This window comes from Gastrolobium bilobum, unplaced genomic scaffold (genome assembly GCF_033153095.1).
Source record: "Gastrolobium bilobum isolate Gb01-03AN ecotype WA unplaced genomic scaffold, APGP_CSIRO_Gbil_v1 utg682, whole genome shotgun sequence".
In the NCBI taxonomy this organism is placed as follows: domain Eukaryota; kingdom Viridiplantae; phylum Streptophyta; class Magnoliopsida; order Fabales; family Fabaceae; genus Gastrolobium; species Gastrolobium bilobum.
In genome coordinates this window covers 191643-210900 of record NW_026898450.1, presented here as the reverse complement: position 1 = coordinate 210900, position 19258 = coordinate 191643, and the positions used below count along the sequence as shown (strand labels likewise).

The window sequence follows — 19258 nt, the reverse complement described above, 5'->3', positions numbered from 1 at the left end:
TCCTCCAAACAGACCACTGATCACTAGCCTCAATTGTATTGATATAATCACCATCACCGTGTGCTACTTCAACATTGAGTATTTGTGTTTCCAATTCTGCATCTAAATGTGCTTCCATTGGGTCAATAGGCATTTCTCTTCTAATAAAATTGTGAAGAAGCAAGCAATTATTATACGATTTTGGATTTTGATGGGATAAAAAGATCGACTTCTAAGTATAGCCCAACACATTTTTAACAATCCAAAAGTTCTCTCTATCATATTTCTTGCCATGGAATGTCTCATATTGAATAGTCCTTCCTTATATGTTGGTGTATACCCACGTCTCCATTCACTGCTATGGTACCGATAGCCTCTATATGGAGCGAGAAATCCCTTACAATTTGTATATCCGGCATCCACAAGATAATAATATCCTATAATAAAAAAGAGTCGTTAATTCAAATAAACTATTACTTATTAATTAATGGGAAAACTATTTCTGCAGTTAATGCAGATAAATTATCTGCATTTATTCCCAAAACGATATCATTTTGGTATTGAAATCTTAAAAAATTTAAATATAAAGACTATTATAACCTGAAATAAATTAAAATTACAAAAATATCATGATTTCCGTCCCAAAACGACGTCGTATTGGTCTTACTGCAAATAATTATTTGCAGTAACTGCAGAAAAAACGAACCCTTAATTAATATCACAATTTTTGTACCATGTACCCATTTTTTACTTGTTGGAACTATTAAGCCATTCCTCCTTGAAATGGCATCTCACAATACCTTTGAATCTGATGTTGATCCTTCCCATCTGGGTAATACATATATAAACTTCATATCCCTGGAACATATGCCTAGGACATTGGTAGATATATCTCATTTTCTATTGCGATATCGGGGTTTATCAATTGCTGACACATTAGCTTCAATATGGGTTCCATCTAATGCCCCAAGACAATTCTAAAACATATCCAAAAATCAACAAAAAAAGTATAAAATATATAAAACACAATAGATTTAAAATCAAACAACATCATCATACCTTAAACCATTTCCTTCCATATTTCATCCAAGCAATCTTCTGGGACGGGATATGGTGCTCTAAGAAGTGTTTCTTGCAACCGTAAAACAACATTCAACACTAAATTAAAGTATCTACTAACTATTTCTCCATATCGTCTAAACATAAATCTAATTACACGATTCTTAGAATGACGTGCCAATATATGTAAAAACATTGCCACTTGTTCTTCAACACTTACTAGTCCATCATCTTTTAATCTACCATTATTTTGAAGGAGGACACATAATAAATGAAATGACCTAATTTCCATGCGAAGTTGATCAACACAAGTTTGATCATCATGGTTCATCAAACTATCTAGAAACTGTCCCCTAAGCCCTTCTTTAATCATTGGTGGCTGCCTAAGATTATAATTTTCATGCCACCATAGCGCAAAATGACAGACTTCCATTAAAATTGTAATACAAACCCAAACCATATGGAAAAACATTTGCTCCAAAATTAAATCTGACATAATGTCAAGATGCTCCTCCGAATCCATGTCAACCTGTGCACAGAAAGAGAGTGATATAAGGAAAATGGTGTATTCATGTAAAAGGACACACCTCACTCAGATTGTGTTTGCCTTAATATTTTATATATTTTTGGGTTCTTGGCCTATTCCTAGCACTGGTCTCTACCACTACATTTGGGTCCAATTATATAACAATCATCCATGTCCATAAATTTGGAAGAAAAATCACCAAATACAACTATATTGACCGAAACTTGATAGAGGAAAGTGCATGGAGACACTGGTATACAATATTGGTCCAATTATATAACAACCATCCATGTCCACTACATTTGACATTAATTTTCTTTGCAAATAAATATAAGAAAGTGCATAGAGAAAGTAATGTTCTACTAGTTTTTGTAGACTTTTTCACAAACTGTAGGTTTACAAATCAAAATAACCAGAAGTGTTTGGAAAGTTTTAGTACAGGAAAATCAATTAGCATGTGTAAGATATATGAGTTGTGTTATAGATGCACCTATCTTTCAAACAAATAAATATATATATTATGGTACATTTCTCCAATACCATTTTAAGTTAATATGGACCAATGTCAATCATACTTGCATAGAATGTCCTTCTTAATAACCAAACCAATAACAACTCAAGAGTCTCCATGATTTGCGACAACAAGCATCTCACCATCAATTAGAATTGCAGTCTTTGCAGTTGATCTTTCTTTTCCCAAGACAACTGCAATGTCCATCAAATATCATGTTCTTGCCTAAATTCTAAAACTACATAATATTCCATGGGTGAGAGCCCATGACATTGACCATCTTGCTAATAATGCACATTTGATGCGATACACTCAATAACTTCTGATTCATGTCGTCACATAACATTTTATCATATGCATTTTAAAGGAAGACATGTAAAAAACAATAATATTTGAGTACAAACCCACATAGAATATTAAAAAAAAACTTCTCAATTTCTATTTAGCAAATAAGTTGAAAGACTAAACAAGTTGTATGACTTGAGAACAAATCTACAACCTCAAGAAAACTTCAGAACATAGTAAGAATTTTCATTTGCAAAATACCTCGAAAGTAAATTAATAAATACGCTCCACTAGTTTACAAGAAAAAATTAAATAATTTGGCATCCTAAACTTGCATAAGAAAATCAGGATTTTCTACTCACCTTCCATCTTATGGAAGGTTTCTCTACTAGTCATATATTATCAGAAGATGTGCAGAGCAGAGTTGTTGTTCAGGATTCAAGACATAAAACTTTTGGAAAATGTGGGAACGAGTTATATATAAGGCCTATTCTACAGTGTTGTTAAATGGTGCATTTAACAGCGCTCAGCTATAACCTTGTTGTGTTCATATGATAGCCATTAGACAATTTCAAACAAGAGAGATCTTTATATGTCTTCCCTTAATTTTACTAATCCTTAGACAATGAACTCCAAATCCATGTTAAGCCAAAACCTAAATTGGTAGAAAAGAGAGAGTAGAAAATAGAGAGAAAAGCTTAAGAAAAAGAAAAGAAAAGAAAACAGAGATAACTCGCCGGAAGTTAGTCGCTCGTCGCCGGTAGTCGTTCATCGGAAGTGGAAAGGGTGAGCGTTTCTGGTCGAGTGAGTCTTGGGTTTTTTTTTTCAGTGGAAAGCCTAGGGTTAAAGTGGGAATCAAATATTGGTATCCGATCCTATTCTATCCTAACCCAACTACCCCCAGGATAAGTTATCATGTGGTGGGTAGGATAAAATAAGCCAATATGATAAGTTAATCCTATCCTATTGACTCACCAAACAAAGGACAAAAGTAGGATATGATAAGTTATCACATCCTATCCTTCATATCAGGTGCTCTAAACAGGCCCTAAAAGTGGGAGACGTGGTTGCATGTGGTCCATGTTTTCAAATTGATCAGGCACCTCATTTCCCCAAACCAGTGAACCCTAGCCACCCACACTTCATCAATCAACCCACTGTATCTGACCATCCCTCCAAAACAACCAAACCGTAAACCTCCCATTTTTAAATCAACCATCCAAAGCCACAACCCATTCTCCTTAAACCTTAGCCACTTGAATCTTGAAGCTGAATCGAGTCATTTTCATTCAATACACGGTTGAACCAAATAGTGACCTCGAGTTTGTAACAAATCGATTAGTGGGATTTTTATGTAGTGCTTGGTGTGAGTGTGGAGCAAGAAAGTGAATACGCAAGGGATGCTTGTATGGTTCATGCGAAAGGAGCGCGCGTAGATGTTGTTGGTGAGAAGTGTTGGGTATGGCTCATACTTCGCATGCTGATGAGGCCCCTAGTTGAGCAGGCGGGGGTCCGGGGAGCAGTCCCCCCTGGCCCGTAGAGGCTAGGTACTGTTGTGGGCCTCTGATTTATTGTAATTTTCTTAGTAGTTTGGGCTTGGGCCCATGAATAGCTGCTGTTAGGGTTTTCTAATCCTATTTATATTTTTCTTGTAAACCGAGTGACTTGTAACGAGTGGCGGTGATATGAATATAGTACAGACAAGCTGGACGTAGCCTAAATTAGGTAAACCAGAGTAAATTTCTGTGTCTATTCTCTCTCTTTTCTCTTTTCGTTTGCGATTTGTGTGATTGTCGATTTCCAACAAGAAGAGCCCAAGGCCCATGCATGTGGGAAATGAGATATAAAAGAGAATGAAAAGCTTGTAGGCTGACACTCTCTAACTCTCTCACCTTCTTCTTCGTTTTCGTTTTGCTTTGCGTTTCTGGTATTATAATATCTTTTTGTTTTGTAAATATGAGCACAATAATGAGACTATCTCAGTGGATAGTACTCGTTAGGTGGTTTTAGCTTTCAGCAGTTTTAGCTTTCTGTATTTCATTTTCTTTATTTTCCCTTTCATACCTGTAGTTGAGCTCAATCCTTATGGATTTGAGCTAAATTTTCTAAGGGTTGGGTGACTGAGACCCCAACCACAGTTGCTGGTGTTAATTGCTTTTCTGGGATGAATGTTTCATTTCTTTAGTTCAACTTTGATTTATCTGTTCAAATTTTATTTCATTTCAGCCGCATGAAATAAGTTTGCTTAGGGGAAATTTATTGGGAAATAAATTTCTCTAGACAATGAGTTGAGCTCAAGGACTCAAATAAGGGATTATATGAGGGAGAAATTCAGAGATGATTTTTACTCCTCCATGTGGCCAAAAGGACATGAGCTTCAAGCTTTTAGTTTCATTTGCTTAAGGATAAGTTGTGTGAGAACAAAAGGGGAAATGATTTTTAAGGGATTAAAATCCTTAGTTGTCTGCCAATTGAAAAACAATTGTGAAAGAATCTTGTTAAACAATTGGACGCTAGGGGCTGTGGGGAAGGAATTAAAACTCAACCCATTTTTCTAACTAGATTTCTTAAAACTTTGTCAAATCTGTTTGTTTTTAATCCAGTTACATTTTTTAGTAATCCTTGTAAAAACATAACCAATTTGAAAAATCTAAAAATAATTTTCTCAATTTATTTTATTTCTTTCATTTTGCGCATTAAGAAATTATTTTCAAATTTAAATCAGAAAATCCCAATTGAAATTTTAATCTTTTTGTTTGCTTATTTTATTTTCTGTTTATCAAACATAATCATAGTTTTCTTTTTAGTTAGGAATTCAGTTTTAGGCAATTGCAAATTTTAGTCAAGTCAAAAATGCCAAAGATCCTTGTGGGAACGATAACTGGAACTCAAAGATCCTATATTATTTGTGGTTGTGTATACTTGCACATAACTTATATACTCTTTTGCAAGACCAACATAATACCAAAATATTTATATTTGTCGTAGTGCTTACTAGGCAAGCAATTGATTTAACTGTTATATTTTTTATTTTTTGTGTGTGTCAAAATTAAAGTATTAGGAGAAGAAATATTGATTAGTTTTCAGATTCGAGCGTTGCTACTACGATATCGGTTAACTCGAGATATTTGGGTTGCTAATGATTGCGAAAGCCATTTTGGAGGTGTATTGGTACTGTTCTTTCATGGATTTTCAATGGAATAGGTGAGGGAGTGTATTTAAAAGGCAAGTCATTTGTATTTATAGTATGCATAGGACCTACTCAGAACATAAGCTCGTGTCACTGTCCTTTTATAAGTAGGTTTCAAAATTGGCTTTGGTCTTCTATTGACTCTAGGGTGGCTGAGACGTTGAGGTTACAGTCAAGATGTCTATTGTGGACTATGCGCACAATATGTGATCGAGTAGCCTTTGTGTAACCTTACTATTAGTTGGTTATTGACTCTGAATGAGAAGTTAGATAGCTATTCATTCATATATTGCGTATTTAATTGGGATTACGAATCCAACCGACGAGTGTTATAAAAACCAACCCAATTCGGCCGGTTCAATCTATTGACCCGTAAACTGCATTCCAACTGATTCGATTTAGGTATTGGATCGATTATACATTTAATTCAGTATGAAACTATTAAATTAGCATCGATTTTTTTAAATAAAAAATTTTAGTTTTATGAAATTTCGGTCAAAATACTTGAAAAATACCACTAATGAAATTCAAACCCAGACCATATGAATTATAACTCATAGTCAATATTATTAAACTCGGCTCGGTTATTGATCTGGTCTAGGTACTGAGTCACTTTTTCAATCAATGGGTCACTGGTTCAACCGAGTAATCCAGTAAGTATATGTAAATCTATAATTTATATTAAAAAAACTATAAGTATACTTAAATACCTGTAAAAAATTGATACCAATTTCAAATATTTTAATATGAAAAATAATAAATTACATATCATTGTCCATCAAAAGATCAATCAAACATATAATACTTGTGATATTGGTGTTCTAGGTTCAGTAAACGATATCTCTAACTATAAATCAAATCAAAATTTCCTGCATATTGCATAATCAAAATAATATTAGCGTTGTGGGTACATAATCTATGTAAGTTAATAAGTTACAAATTACTCAAATATTTCAAAAGAAAACAAACCATTTGTTTGTGAGTTTGAAAAAAAGAAAGGTATCAATTGATGAGAACAAATCATTTTTTTTATGAATCGAGCCAGGTCACCGATTTTTACAAAATTCGACTGGGTCGCACCAGGTCACACTGGTTCTATAACTTGGCTGGTCCAATATGAAAACTGAATCGGTTACATGATCAGTTCACCAATTTCCGGGTCAACCCGATTTTTATAACATTGCTTATAGCACTTACCTCTAAATCAACTCTAATTATTGGTTAAAATATATTTCATTATATATATTTAATTGATGCGATTAAACTGATAACTAGTTAATCCAATTCTCTGACCGAGTTAATGAGCTATTTGGGGTTACTTTGTTAAGGGTTAAAGTCCCTTGGTTCTGCATTTTTGCGGATTGGGTTTTTATTGTCTAGGCCTTTAGTATAGACCCAAAATATATATAGATGTGGAATATTACTCTCATGTTATATGAGAAAATTTTTCTCTCATACATTCACAAATTAGAGGAGAGAAAAAAATAATTTAAATTGATCCCCACATAGAGAAATATTACTCTGATCACATAAGAGAAAAAAAAATTTATGTACTCACAAATTAAAGGAAAGATGAGAGAGAACGGAGGAGAAAAAAATACAGAATGAAACCCACTTTTAATTTATGAATGCACGAGAAAAATTCTTTTATATAATATGAAAGTAATATTCTCTTATATACATATCATAAAGAGACATCTAATCCATTGTCAAGGGTCGACTTCGTGAGTTTTATGTGCGATAGAGTTTGCATAGTCGAAAACAATGAAGGACGTTTTGGCCGGTGAGAGCGAACAGGTTTCAACCAGCAAGGAAGATGTGGATATCCTTCAGAGAATCACTAACAGACCTAAAGATAGTCAGAAAGAGACTATGGCGGAGGCTGTCGTGAATGCTGAAATGGAGAAAACCACACCCACAACAACGGATTTAGTGGGAGTAAATGACAAAGATTCATGCAATGCTAAGCCAAAAGGCTTCGTATCCTATAGGGATAAAGTTATCCAACTCAATGGCCAGGTTTATGAATCTGACAATGAAGAAGAGGATTGGATGGCTACCAAAGGAGGGACGAAGAAGAAGAAGAAGACATAGAGGAGGTTGAGGATATGAATGGAGACCCCCTTTGTCCAGTGTACAAACTATCAAAGGCTCAGCATAAAGCTGATTGCGAACAATGGAAGAAAGCTATCATTATCAAGCTACTTGGTAGGAGAATCAACTCAAAATACCTTATGGTGAAACTAGAAAAGCTCTGGGGACTCATAGGTACGTATGAGCTAATAAGCTTGGATAACGGTCACTTACTGATAAGATTTAAGGAGGAGCGAGACTACACCCATGTCTTTCAGAACGGGCCATGGATTGTGGCAGGACATTATCTGGTAGTGCAAAGATGGCGCCTAATGTTTAATCCATATGATGAGGAAGTGAAAAAGTTGGCGGTTTGGGTTAGGATTCCAGGTCTTCCTATAGAGTTGTACTCTAACTATCATCTCTGGAGAATTGGTAACCTCTTGGGAAGAACCCTAAAAAGTTGACAAGAGTTCTCTCAGGAAGAATGAAGCGGGAGAAGGTGAGATTACTGAGAAGGCCAGGTTCGCGAGGATATGCGTGGAGGTGGACTTACGAAGAAGTTTTCTTCCAAAGTTCCAGGTTGAGGATCAAATTTTCCATGTAGGATATGAAGGTTTACACATGCTTTGCTTCAACTGTGGAAAGTATGGACACAAGAAGGAGAGTTATGGGACTAATGCTGGTTCGATGCACCAGGCCAAACAAAACGCGGTGAACGTTTCTAGGACTAGAACAAAGAAGCACGAGGAAGAGGAGAGAAAATTAGAAGACCCAAAAGCTTTCGGCGATTGGATGGTGATCAAGAAGTCCCCTAAATCCTGGCTACTAAAGGCGATTCCGGAAACTCAGATTGCCGGAAAGAATAGTCCGGCACAGCTGACACGAGTTACTAGAAGCCACAGTGTTCGAGGAAAGGAAATCTCTAACACAGAAACTGCTCCTGACACACCAGTAGAGAAGGATGTGGCGGTAACTACTCTTGTGACTAGGCCAGTTGAGCAGAGACTAGAGGATAGTATCTTTATCATGGAAGAGGGAACTGGCAGCTTTATTGAGCCTCCAAAATCAGTGGTAAACGTCCAATCCTCCAAAAGTCAGAAGTTAAATGTCAAACCAAATAGTTTATTAGGTAAAGAAAAAAGAGCATTGGGAAGTGGAGGGCCTAAAATCAAAACTAAAGATCACAGAAAGGAGAACAAGCCCTACGCGATTTAATTGGGTTTTGGAGGTAAACACATTGTGGGCTTGAGTAAAAACCTGGCTATAGGACCGAATATTGGGTCGAAATACCCCCTGCAAACTGACTTAGTGAACATTGGGCCTAGCCCAGTAGATAAGAAAGGCATGCTGGAGAAGGAGAACGACATACTGACAGTTATGAGATACATGTCTCAAGAGCAAGAGAATGAGGCATTGGACACCACTCTTGGGGCGTGGGGATCCAATTCCCCCAACAACCAATGATGATTGTCCATCTAGGACCCTCTTTTTTGTCCTTTTCCCTATTAGTTTTTATGATTAATTACTGTATATGGAATAGCAGGGGTGTTAACAAGAAGGGCTTCGTGGCTTTGATTAAGGACCTGAAGTATAGGTTCAAGATTAGAATTCTGGTTCTTCTGGAGACCAAAATTAGTGGAATGAAGGTTGATGCTAAGATCAAGCAGCTTGGCTTCAGTAACTCTTTTCGCCAAGAGGCTGTGGGGTACTCAGGTGGTATCTGGATCTTGTGGGACGATGCTGAGGTGTCTATCCAAGTGATCCAATCGGATCACCAGTTCGTCCATGCAAGAGTTTTACACAAATCCCTTTCGGTCGAGGAACTTGTTACCTTCATGTATGCTAGTCCCAGACATATAGAAAGACTTCACATGTGGGAGGAGCTCTGTGTGCTGGCCTCATCAATCAACAATGAAGCTTGGATGGTGCTGGGAGACTTCAACGCCATGATCCTTAACACCGAGAAAAAGAGAGGAGGTGATTTCTGCTGGAGAAGTGACTCGGAGTTCAAGGATTGCCTAGACTATTGCCTTGTCAAGGATATAGGCTTTTCTGGACCGTATTCTACTTGGAAAAGGAACTCTTTATATGAAAGGCTTGATAGAGTTTGTGTTAATGATCAATGGAATCTTGCGTGGCCTGAGAGGGATGTGACACATCTCCCTTTTTTCTCGTTAGATCACTGTCCCATTCTCTTGACCCACAAGAGTTACTCAGATGATTCCAATGGAGCCAAGCCATTCAGATTTTTAGCCCCATGGTTAACAACTGAAGGGTTTAATGATATTGTGTCCAGGTGCTGGGATTCGACGGAGCATTGGTTAGAAGCTAGAGATAGGTTCCAAGAAGAGGTCCTAGCCTGGCATAATAACTACTTTAGAAGCACTCAAAAGCAGAAGAACAGGTTACATGCTCATATCAGGGGGATTGAAATTTCTCTTATGAGCAGGTATGATCATAACTTGGATATGCTTCTCAGGTCCCTATGGAAAGAGCTGGAAAGTATTCTCATCAGAGAAGAACTCAACTGGTTTCAGAGATCTAGATGTGACTGGATAAAACTCGGTGACAGGAATACAAAGTTCTATCACTCTAACACTGTGGCCAAGAGAAGAAGGAACGAGATCCTGACTTTGAAGAATGAGAATGGGGAGTGGCTGGCTGATCCCAAATAGATTGTTGACCTAGCTGTTAATTATTTCACTAATCTGTATTCAGTGGATGAAGGAGAGTTAGAGTTATTCCCGATCAGGAATGCCTTCCCTCAGCTGGAAATAGATGAGCTAGGTAGAATTGGTGCAATTCCTAGTATTGACGAAATTCGTAGGACAATGTTTGCTATGGGGAAATTCAAAGCGCCAGGGCCTGATGGCCTTCAAGCTGTGTTTTACCATTCTCAGCGGGACTCCATATGCGTATCCTTGTTTTTCTCTAAGAACGTATGCCTTTCTAGGGCTAAGGATATCAGCGACAGCCTGGGTATTAATCTCACCAGTGACCTGGGAAAATACCTTGGGATATCGCTACACTATAAACATGTGTCTATAGATTCCTTGTCCCATGTTTTGGAGAGAGTTCAGAGTCGGTTAAATAGCTGGAGCCATAAAACATTATCTCTAGCAGGCAGGTTAACTTTGGCCAAATCAGTTATCTCAGCTCTCCCAACATATACTATGCAATCAGTTTTGTTTCCTCTAAAACTTTGTGATGAACTGGACAAAAGCACGAGAAGTTTCATATGGGGTTCATCTCAGGAGGGTAGGAGAACTCACTTGGTGAATTGGAATACTATGTGCTCTCCTAAATTGAAAGGAGGAGTTAGTCTGAGACAAGCCAGGCTTATGAATAAAGCTATGTTAATGAAGATTGGTCATGGAGTGCTTACCAAACGAGACTCTCTATGGGTGAAAGTGGTGCGGAACAAATATGGTGTAGGTGAGGATCTTGTACCGAACCTGAACAGATGCCCTAACAGATCCAAACTCTGGAAGGGAGTCACAAAATCCTGCCCAGAAGTGGTAGATAACTCAAGAATCTTGATTGGTAATGGCAACAACACCAAATTCTGGAAGGACAACTGGCTTCCAAATAGAGTGAAGCTGGAGTCAGAGGTGATACATTAGATTCCAGTGGAAAGACTGAACTGGTGTGTGAGTAGATTTGTTGACCACCATGGATGCTAGAATTGGAACCTCTTTAGAAGTCTCCTCCCTAGCCAAATAGTCAACATCATTGCTAGACAAACCCCTCCTTCGCAAGATGATGGAGAGGATAGGATCATTTGGGAAGGGTTGAATAATGAGGACTTCACGGTTGGGAGTGCTTACAACAAACTTGAGCCTAACTTGAGTCCTTCTCTAAATGTCCGCAATCTTCCTTGCCAGTGGAACGGGCTGCAAAAAATAAGATTTTTCCTTTGGCTCCTCCTCCATAACAAGCTTCTAACTAATGAGAAGATAAGGAATAGAGGAATGAGCGACATTGCTAATTTCCCTAGATGCTACGCATCGGTGGAAAGCAGCCTGCATTTGATTAGGGATTGCGTCTGAGCGCTTATAGTGTGGAGATCTATATTAGGAGATGATATTTCTTATTCTTTCCTTAACTTACCCTTGGATAGGTGGCTAGAGATAAACCTAGGCAAAGGATCTGGTAACTTGGAAGAGCACAAGAGGATCAGATTTGGAGTCACTTGCTGGTTTATATAGCTCGATAGGAATGACTTCATATTCGATGGAAAAGTTCCCAATTCCCATTATACCTCAATCCGGATCAGGAATCTCGTCGATAGTATTAACATGGCCGATAGCATGCACGTTGCGGCTAATATTATTTTCAGGAAGAGATCAGAAGTGTTCATTTGCTGGAAGTATCCTAAGGTTGGGTGGATGAAAATAAACACTGATGGCTCGAGTTCCCTTGATGGCAGTAGTTACCGCGTGCGGAGGAGTAATCCGTGATGATAGGGGTAACTGGATGGTGGGTTTCAGACGTTATATTGGGCAAGGAAACACATTAATAGCAGAATTGAAAGGTATTTTCTTTGGTTTTACTCTAGCTTGGGATAGAGTCTTCAGGAACGTATGCATTGAAAGTGATTCTGCTACGGCTGAGCATCTCTCGAAGGAAGGGTGCACTGATAGTCACCCCTTATGTACTCTGATTAAGAGGATCAATCTCTTCGTTAGAAAAGACTGGAGAATCAAATTTTCTCACACGTACAAGGAAGACAAAGCGGTAGTCGACTAATTAGCATCATCCTCCAACGATCTCAATTGGAATTTGGAGATTTTGGACAGGCCTCCCTTAGAGTGCAACCATATTCTCTTGAGAGACCAGATGGGGGTAGCCTCCCTCAGAATGGTCTGAGCTAGGATCCTGTTTCTTTTTGTTGTCTTTGCTGTAATCTTTCCTTGTTGATTGGCATCGTCTTACTTCTTTGTTCTTGTTAGGTAAATGTCCTCATTTCAAAAAAAAGAGCTAAATAGGAATTAAAAAAATTAACTTTCAAAAAACAAAAAAAGAAGAAGATATTTTTCTATCCCTTGCCAATACAAACATATGCGTAAAATATTATTTTTTACGTGTAAATGTTCTCATTTTATTTACATTTAATAAAGAAGTACCAAATATACTCGTCTATCACGTGAATAATATATTTTATAAGCACTAGCGACTTGGCAGCCCACGAATAATGGCATCATTTCATGCAATGCCTCGGAAAGTTCAACATAGAATGGTGTGTTGCAGATCTTATTATGCTATTTTTTAATTTTTTTAGGAAATTACTTTTTTTTTAGTCTCTGTTTGTTCTTTGCCACCTATTCTGTAACATTGAAAAAATTGATGGGTCAATGACGAAGCCTTATCTTCAAGATTGAAAAAAAAATGTTACAAGTATGTTATTTTAATGTATTCTATATTATTTGATAATCTTCACTGGGTCTCAAATTAGTGGGACTTACGTAAAATTTACTCAATAATAAGATATGTTAATAAAATATTTCTAGCATTTTTCTTAATAATAAGTTCAGTGTTTTAAAATTTGGCTCGGTTGTTAATTTGGTTGAGGTATTGAATCATTAATCAACTAATTTAATTAAATTTATATTAAATTATATGATAAATATATTATAAGAAATATTTTGACCAACAATTAAAGGTAGCCTAGTAATAAGTGTTAATAATGTTCACTTTCATAGACTGGATTTAATTTTCAGCCATTGTCAAAAATGAAATATTTTATCATAAATTTATATTAAATTATATAATAAATATAGAGGTAGGATCTTTTGACACCAGTGTCAAATTTCAAATTTGACACCTCATCTCATAGCCGTTAGATCAAAAAAGATCAACGACTCTGATTTGTAAGCATGTGACACCATTGATCTTTTTTAATCTAACGGCTATGAGATGAGATAAATTTGACACGGATGTCAAAAGATCCTACAAAGGATCAACTTGACCAGGGTAGCTTAATAGTAAATGATAACATTACTTACTTCTATAGACCGGTTTCACTTCTCGCCATGATCAAAAGTAAAATATTTTATCCAATTTTCTTGACCCACCAAGTTGACCCGCAAGTCACCGAGACTCGACCGAATGAATCGGTCGAAATCGGACTCGTTCAATGAACAAGTTGAACCGATGCCCTCATCGAATACAGAAACCCGGGCCGGTTTAAAAAAGTAACCTTCTGACTTTGGACGTCCCGCCTTTTAAGAAACTTAAGGGTTAAGTTTTATATGATTTTGACTTTATTAACAAAGTTTTGAGATTAGATGATGAGGAACGTATGGAAATTGAATATTTGACCAAACCTTCTATTGGATTAGCTTTAGTTCCAGCCAAACACTAATCTTCACTATTATGTGCAACTTTTATAATGCCAATATCTTCTGTACAAAGGTCAAAAACTATTTCAGACTTTAGAGATGTACAAAAGGCAAAGCTGAATCATTCAAAGTGCTTAATTATTGTTCAGTTTTTGTCCTTTAGCTTTGATCATTCCTTATTCCAATTTTTTAACAGATAGACTAGCCAAATCATGAAATACATTTGAACTGCTTTGCTTGTTATTGAAATAAGGTGGAGCTTATTGCAGCATTTGCATTTCAAGTTCAAAAATAAACAAATAAAAGATAAATAAGCAACTGATTCTCTAGCTTTCCTACAGTCACAACAATGTTTGTCAAAATAGAAATCTGTGTTATGGTTAATAGTTCAAGGAAAAGTTGATGTGTACTTTCTGGAACAGATGATTGTGTTGTGTTCCCTTTAAGCTTTCAACTAACAAAAAAACAAGATATATGAAATTTTCCTCCTTTCAACCAACGAATGTGATTCAATTTACATATTTGACATTCTCCTAAAAAACTAAACCAGCGGTAAACATATTGGAATATGAGATCATAGCAAATTAAGATACAAATATTGCTGGTCTAGGTCTATATGAAAGATTTTCTTCTCCAAGTAAAAGTGCCTTCAAAATGGCATCACATAAACCACTATAGTGTACAATTAAATGGCCACCATCTGGAACTTCATGATAAAGTATCCAGGGAAGCTTCCTTGAAACAAATCTCTGGATTTGAGAGGGCACTACCTTATCTTCATAGCCCTGCCAAATGTGAACTAAACTTCTATTCTGAGGGAATGGATTACTTAGCTTCATTGGGTCAAATTCCCAGTTTCCAAAGGCCACCATCCAGTCACCCCTTAGAGTGTCAAAAACAACCTGTTCCTTTAATTTGTCCTGTAAATTGGAACATACCCTCATCACAATTACCTTCATAGAATAGGTATTACTATTTATGTTCACATAAAACAAGTGAAAGAAGGGAACTTTGGCACAATGGTTATTATTGGTTAGTGTTGTCTCCATGTGACCCAAAGATCACATGTTCTATTCATGTAATCAGCCTCTTGCAAATAAATACATTATAAGTATGTCTATTATATACCCACACAAAGGGTTTGACCCTTCCCTAGAACCTGTACATAGCTAGAGTTTTATAGTACCAGGCTACACTTTTCTTATAAAACAAGTGAAAGGAACATGTAATTTACCTTGGTAAGCATTGGGAACCCGGGAATTGTCTTCAAAATATCTATATCTCTTTTGTTGAAGAATGCTGGATTTTTTTCTATGACAGAATTTGAAGGGAGCCACTTTTGAGTCACCCACCAGTGCAATAGTCTAGGAGAATAATTTGCAAACCACAGGGCCCACTGGATAAGTTTCTTCCTATAGTCCTCCCTTACAAGACTCTCAGGAAGGGAAGGCCACTCATAATTTATGACTGGAGCTATCATAGCCACACCTGCTAGCCTGCACAAATGTTAACCTTAGTGGTGAATTCAAGTTTTTAACATCAGAAGGGAAAACTTATAAGTACACATTTTGAGGCTTGTAATTTGCCTGTTGGGGATGTAGTTCAGACAGCTCCAGGTAGCATATGATCCCATTGAGACTCCAATGACATAAAATTTTGACCCTATTTGTAACTGATCAGCTAGTTCTTCAATGTCAAGGGCTTCACTTTTCAGTGAGCGTTTGGGGTTTGGATCACTTTCTCCATAGCCAGCACGATCATATTGCAGAATATATACACTCAGTTCATCTATTAGTTCCTGTAGATTCAGTATAAATGTTATCCTTTTTTGGCATACTTGAATGGCAAACTGCAACTTTTATGCTTGTATAAGGTTCATGTATTGAAAAAATGCCTCAAAACTCAGAATCCATTATAATTTACAACTTGGTGAGAAAAAATAAAATAAAAATAGACATCTCTTGTTTGTATCCAAATATCTGATCAGAACCGCAATGTGTACTGATTTGTGCATAGTATCCCTCCCTAGCATTTTGAATCTATTCCACTTGTTTCCCAAACAAATTTTTACAATCAAATATGTGGTTTTGCACTGTTGATAGCTTACTGTGCCTAATTAGATCTAAATCCATAAATCAAACATTATTAGCATGTCCAATATTTTCAGATCAATATAAGCAAGTTTTGTAAATAGAGATTGAAGTTCATACTTGGGGTGCCAGAAAGTTCATATCTTTGGAGCTTCCAAAGCCGTGCACAATGATAATCCTGTGTTTTGCTTTGTCCTTGAGGACACCCCTTTCTCTGTAAGCCAGGTATCTTCCATCACCGAGTCTGATTCTTGGTGAAACCACATGAATATCATCTGATGAATCATTAAGATTTGGAGGGGGAAGTTGAGTAGCTTGATAAACCATTCCCAGAAGACCAATGAGTAACACTATAGCTGCTCTTGAAACCATCCCTGAAACAGTAATAAAGAGTAGATCTAGGACACATTTTTTTTTTTTCAGTACAATGATGACATACATGTGCAGCAAGAAGAAAACAGTAAAAGTTACCTGTCACAAACTTAATCTGCAGATGTTCTCTGTCAGAGGTTGAAGGATTTCAATCAATGGTTTTTAAAAACGTTTGTTATAGCTTTTCTATGCTTTTGACTCAGAGATCTCAGGTACCCTTTATGCATCAGTAGTGAGATGGCTAAATTTGACTGCATAAAGAGAGAGGGAGGCTAGTGTTGTGTGTTATTATGACTTTCAGAAATCATATAACTTAAGGTCAATATCCTCTTAAAAGGTTCCATTCCATTACACCTTCGTTTCCCCTTCTGCTGCTAAGTTGCTCTTGTGGTTGAAACATTTCATGTTCTTTTGACAGACTGGGCCACAAGGGTCTAATACTCTAATTGGCTTTCTTTTGTCAGATTTGTTCAGCAAAGTTATTTTACTCTTAACATAATAAATTAGTTTTATTCCTTTCCTTTTTAATCTTTTATTCTTTAAAGAAATTGTTTCGAATCAGAATCATATATATTGATTTCTTTATTTCTGGGGAGATGTGCTTAATTAGATATAAAAAAATTTATCTTTGAGAAATTTTTCCACATATATTAGCTGCTACCTACCATGATCCTATAAGAATGAATCAATTATTTCATCAAATTGTTTATTTCCTTATATATATATATATATATATATATATATATATATATATAAAATATTTTTGTTCCTCAATAAAAAATCTTATATTAAATCTTGAACATTAATTTACTTAAAATTTAATCCAATAACTTTAGTATCTAATCAATCAAAATCATTAGATATAAATATGATCAACAATTAAAATTGATAAAGTAACTAACACTAATATAAAATATTAATTTTTTTTTTATATTTATGTTAAATAACTTAATAATTATTTTAAAATTTTGACATATGTATTAATTAAAAAAAGTCAAACAAATTGACCAGAAAAAAGCTCTTATTATAATTATGATATATTTTAAATTAAATAAAAAATAAATAAATATTTGTCTGGCAGCTTTCTTTAAAAGCAGCCTCACCATGATAATCACTATGTTTGGTAGGGCTGTATAAGATATCACGAATGTATGATGTATCCATGGTCATCGTTGCTGGATTTATACGAAGATTTAAAGAATATTCTTAAAAGCTACTCCGTGAAAATCGCAAGCCATTTCATTGTTCTTATTGTCTGACTCTTATTTATTTATTTGTACATCACTGACTCTTGTACTCTCATACATATATATATATATATATGGTAAAAAAATCAATTAAGATTATTACCAATTAATTTTACCGTTAGATCGATATATTTATTTTCATTTTTGTATAGTTATGATTCTTATAAATATAGTAACACTAATCGATTTAACGATGAAATTGATTGATAGTAATATTGATAGTAACACTAATTAATTGTTGCAATATCTTATTATTATTATTATTATTATTAATTAATTATTAGCTTATGTTTCAAATTTGGAATCCACCAAAATTATGGTCGAAAGTTAAATCATAAATGTTCGCACACATAGTACGAACACGTTTACCGTTGGAGCGTAATCACCTAACGGTCTATCATTTTGATCCCCAACTGCAATGACTGCATAATAATAAAACTTTATTATTTCTTATATTTTAAAAAATAATTTTATATCTTAGATGTACGTAAATATATATGAGATCTTTTCTTTTCTTTTTTTTTTATATGAGTTCATATGAGTCTCGTACATTTTTATATGTCTATAGAAAATAATTAACACTAATATATCAATATCAACAACACCTTTATTTCAAACTAATTGAGGTAGGTGGTAGATGAACTCAAATAAAAGATACAAAGAGATTGAAAAAAATATGAAAATAAAATTTTATGGTTATGATTTCCTGAAATTACATATATATATATATATATATATATATGTGTGTGTGTGTGTGAAAATCAGTTTGTCATGTTGTACGAATGACATTGTTCTGTCCTGCAACAGAATTTGGTTCCATATCCTGACCTTTTTTTTAAGCGTGGGACCCACACTTAATTTGTGTGTGCAGGTAAAATACTCTTGTCATGTGTCATGACAAAAAGCAAACCCATATATATATATATATATATATATATATATATATATATATATATATATATATATATATATATAGGGGCAGGATATTCTTACACTGGTGTAAGAGTTAGAAGTCTTACACTCAATCTTGACCATTGATCCACTTGTATCCAATAGCTCACATTACTAAAAAATTAGAGCTCTCAGATATAAGTGGAATCAACGGATAAGATTGAGAGTGTAACTTACACTGGTGTAAAATGATCCTGATCCATATATATATATATATATATATATATATATATATATATAATAAGAGGTAAAGTATTAAAAGGAAAAGTATATTAAGGTAAATTAAAGATAGAGATTGTTACCTAACAAAAAAATTTTAAGATAGAAATATATATAGGAGGGCAAACAAAAAGTAAGAAAGTAAGACAAAAAAATAAAATAAAATAAAATAATATATATATAAATAAAAAAGGTGTAAAAAAAAATAAAAAAATAAGTGATCCGGATAAAATATAGGCCCATTAGAGGCCCAGCGACATATGGAGAAGCCCAAACCCATTAAGGTTCCAGAGCAAGCGTGATGGACCGACACAGCACATAAGACGCGATGCACTCATCGCGCTGACAAGACGCGATGCACATATCGCGGATAAAACCCTCTTAAGGAAGCTAACTTAAGGCCCAAGGCAAT

At 35.4% G+C, this 19258-nt stretch overlaps 2 protein-coding genes across 2 annotated transcripts; one reads left to right on the top strand and one right to left on the bottom strand.

The window, feature by feature from the left end:
• Positions 1–8970: 8970 nt before the first annotated feature.
• Positions 8971–10301, top strand: LOC133316380 (uncharacterized). Its single transcript, XM_061518123.1, has 2 exons — positions 8971–9059; positions 9170–10301. Exons 1-2 carry the CDS (start codon positions 8971–8973, stop codon positions 10299–10301), a joined length of 1221 nt encoding a protein of 406 aa, XP_061374107.1.
• A 4250-nt stretch (positions 10302–14551) lies between these two features.
• LOC133316376 (uncharacterized) lies at positions 14552–16803 on the bottom strand. The gene is made up of 5 exons (XM_061518118.1): positions 16529–16803; positions 16178–16431; positions 15554–15765; positions 15202–15463; positions 14552–14887 (listed from the first exon to the last, which is right to left on the bottom strand). The coding sequence occupies exons 2-5, from the start codon at positions 16427–16429 to the stop codon at positions 14552–14554; spliced, it is 1062 nt and encodes a 353-aa protein (XP_061374102.1). The 5' UTR covers positions 16430–16431; positions 16529–16803.
• Between the last annotated feature and the right edge of the window lie 2455 nt (positions 16804–19258).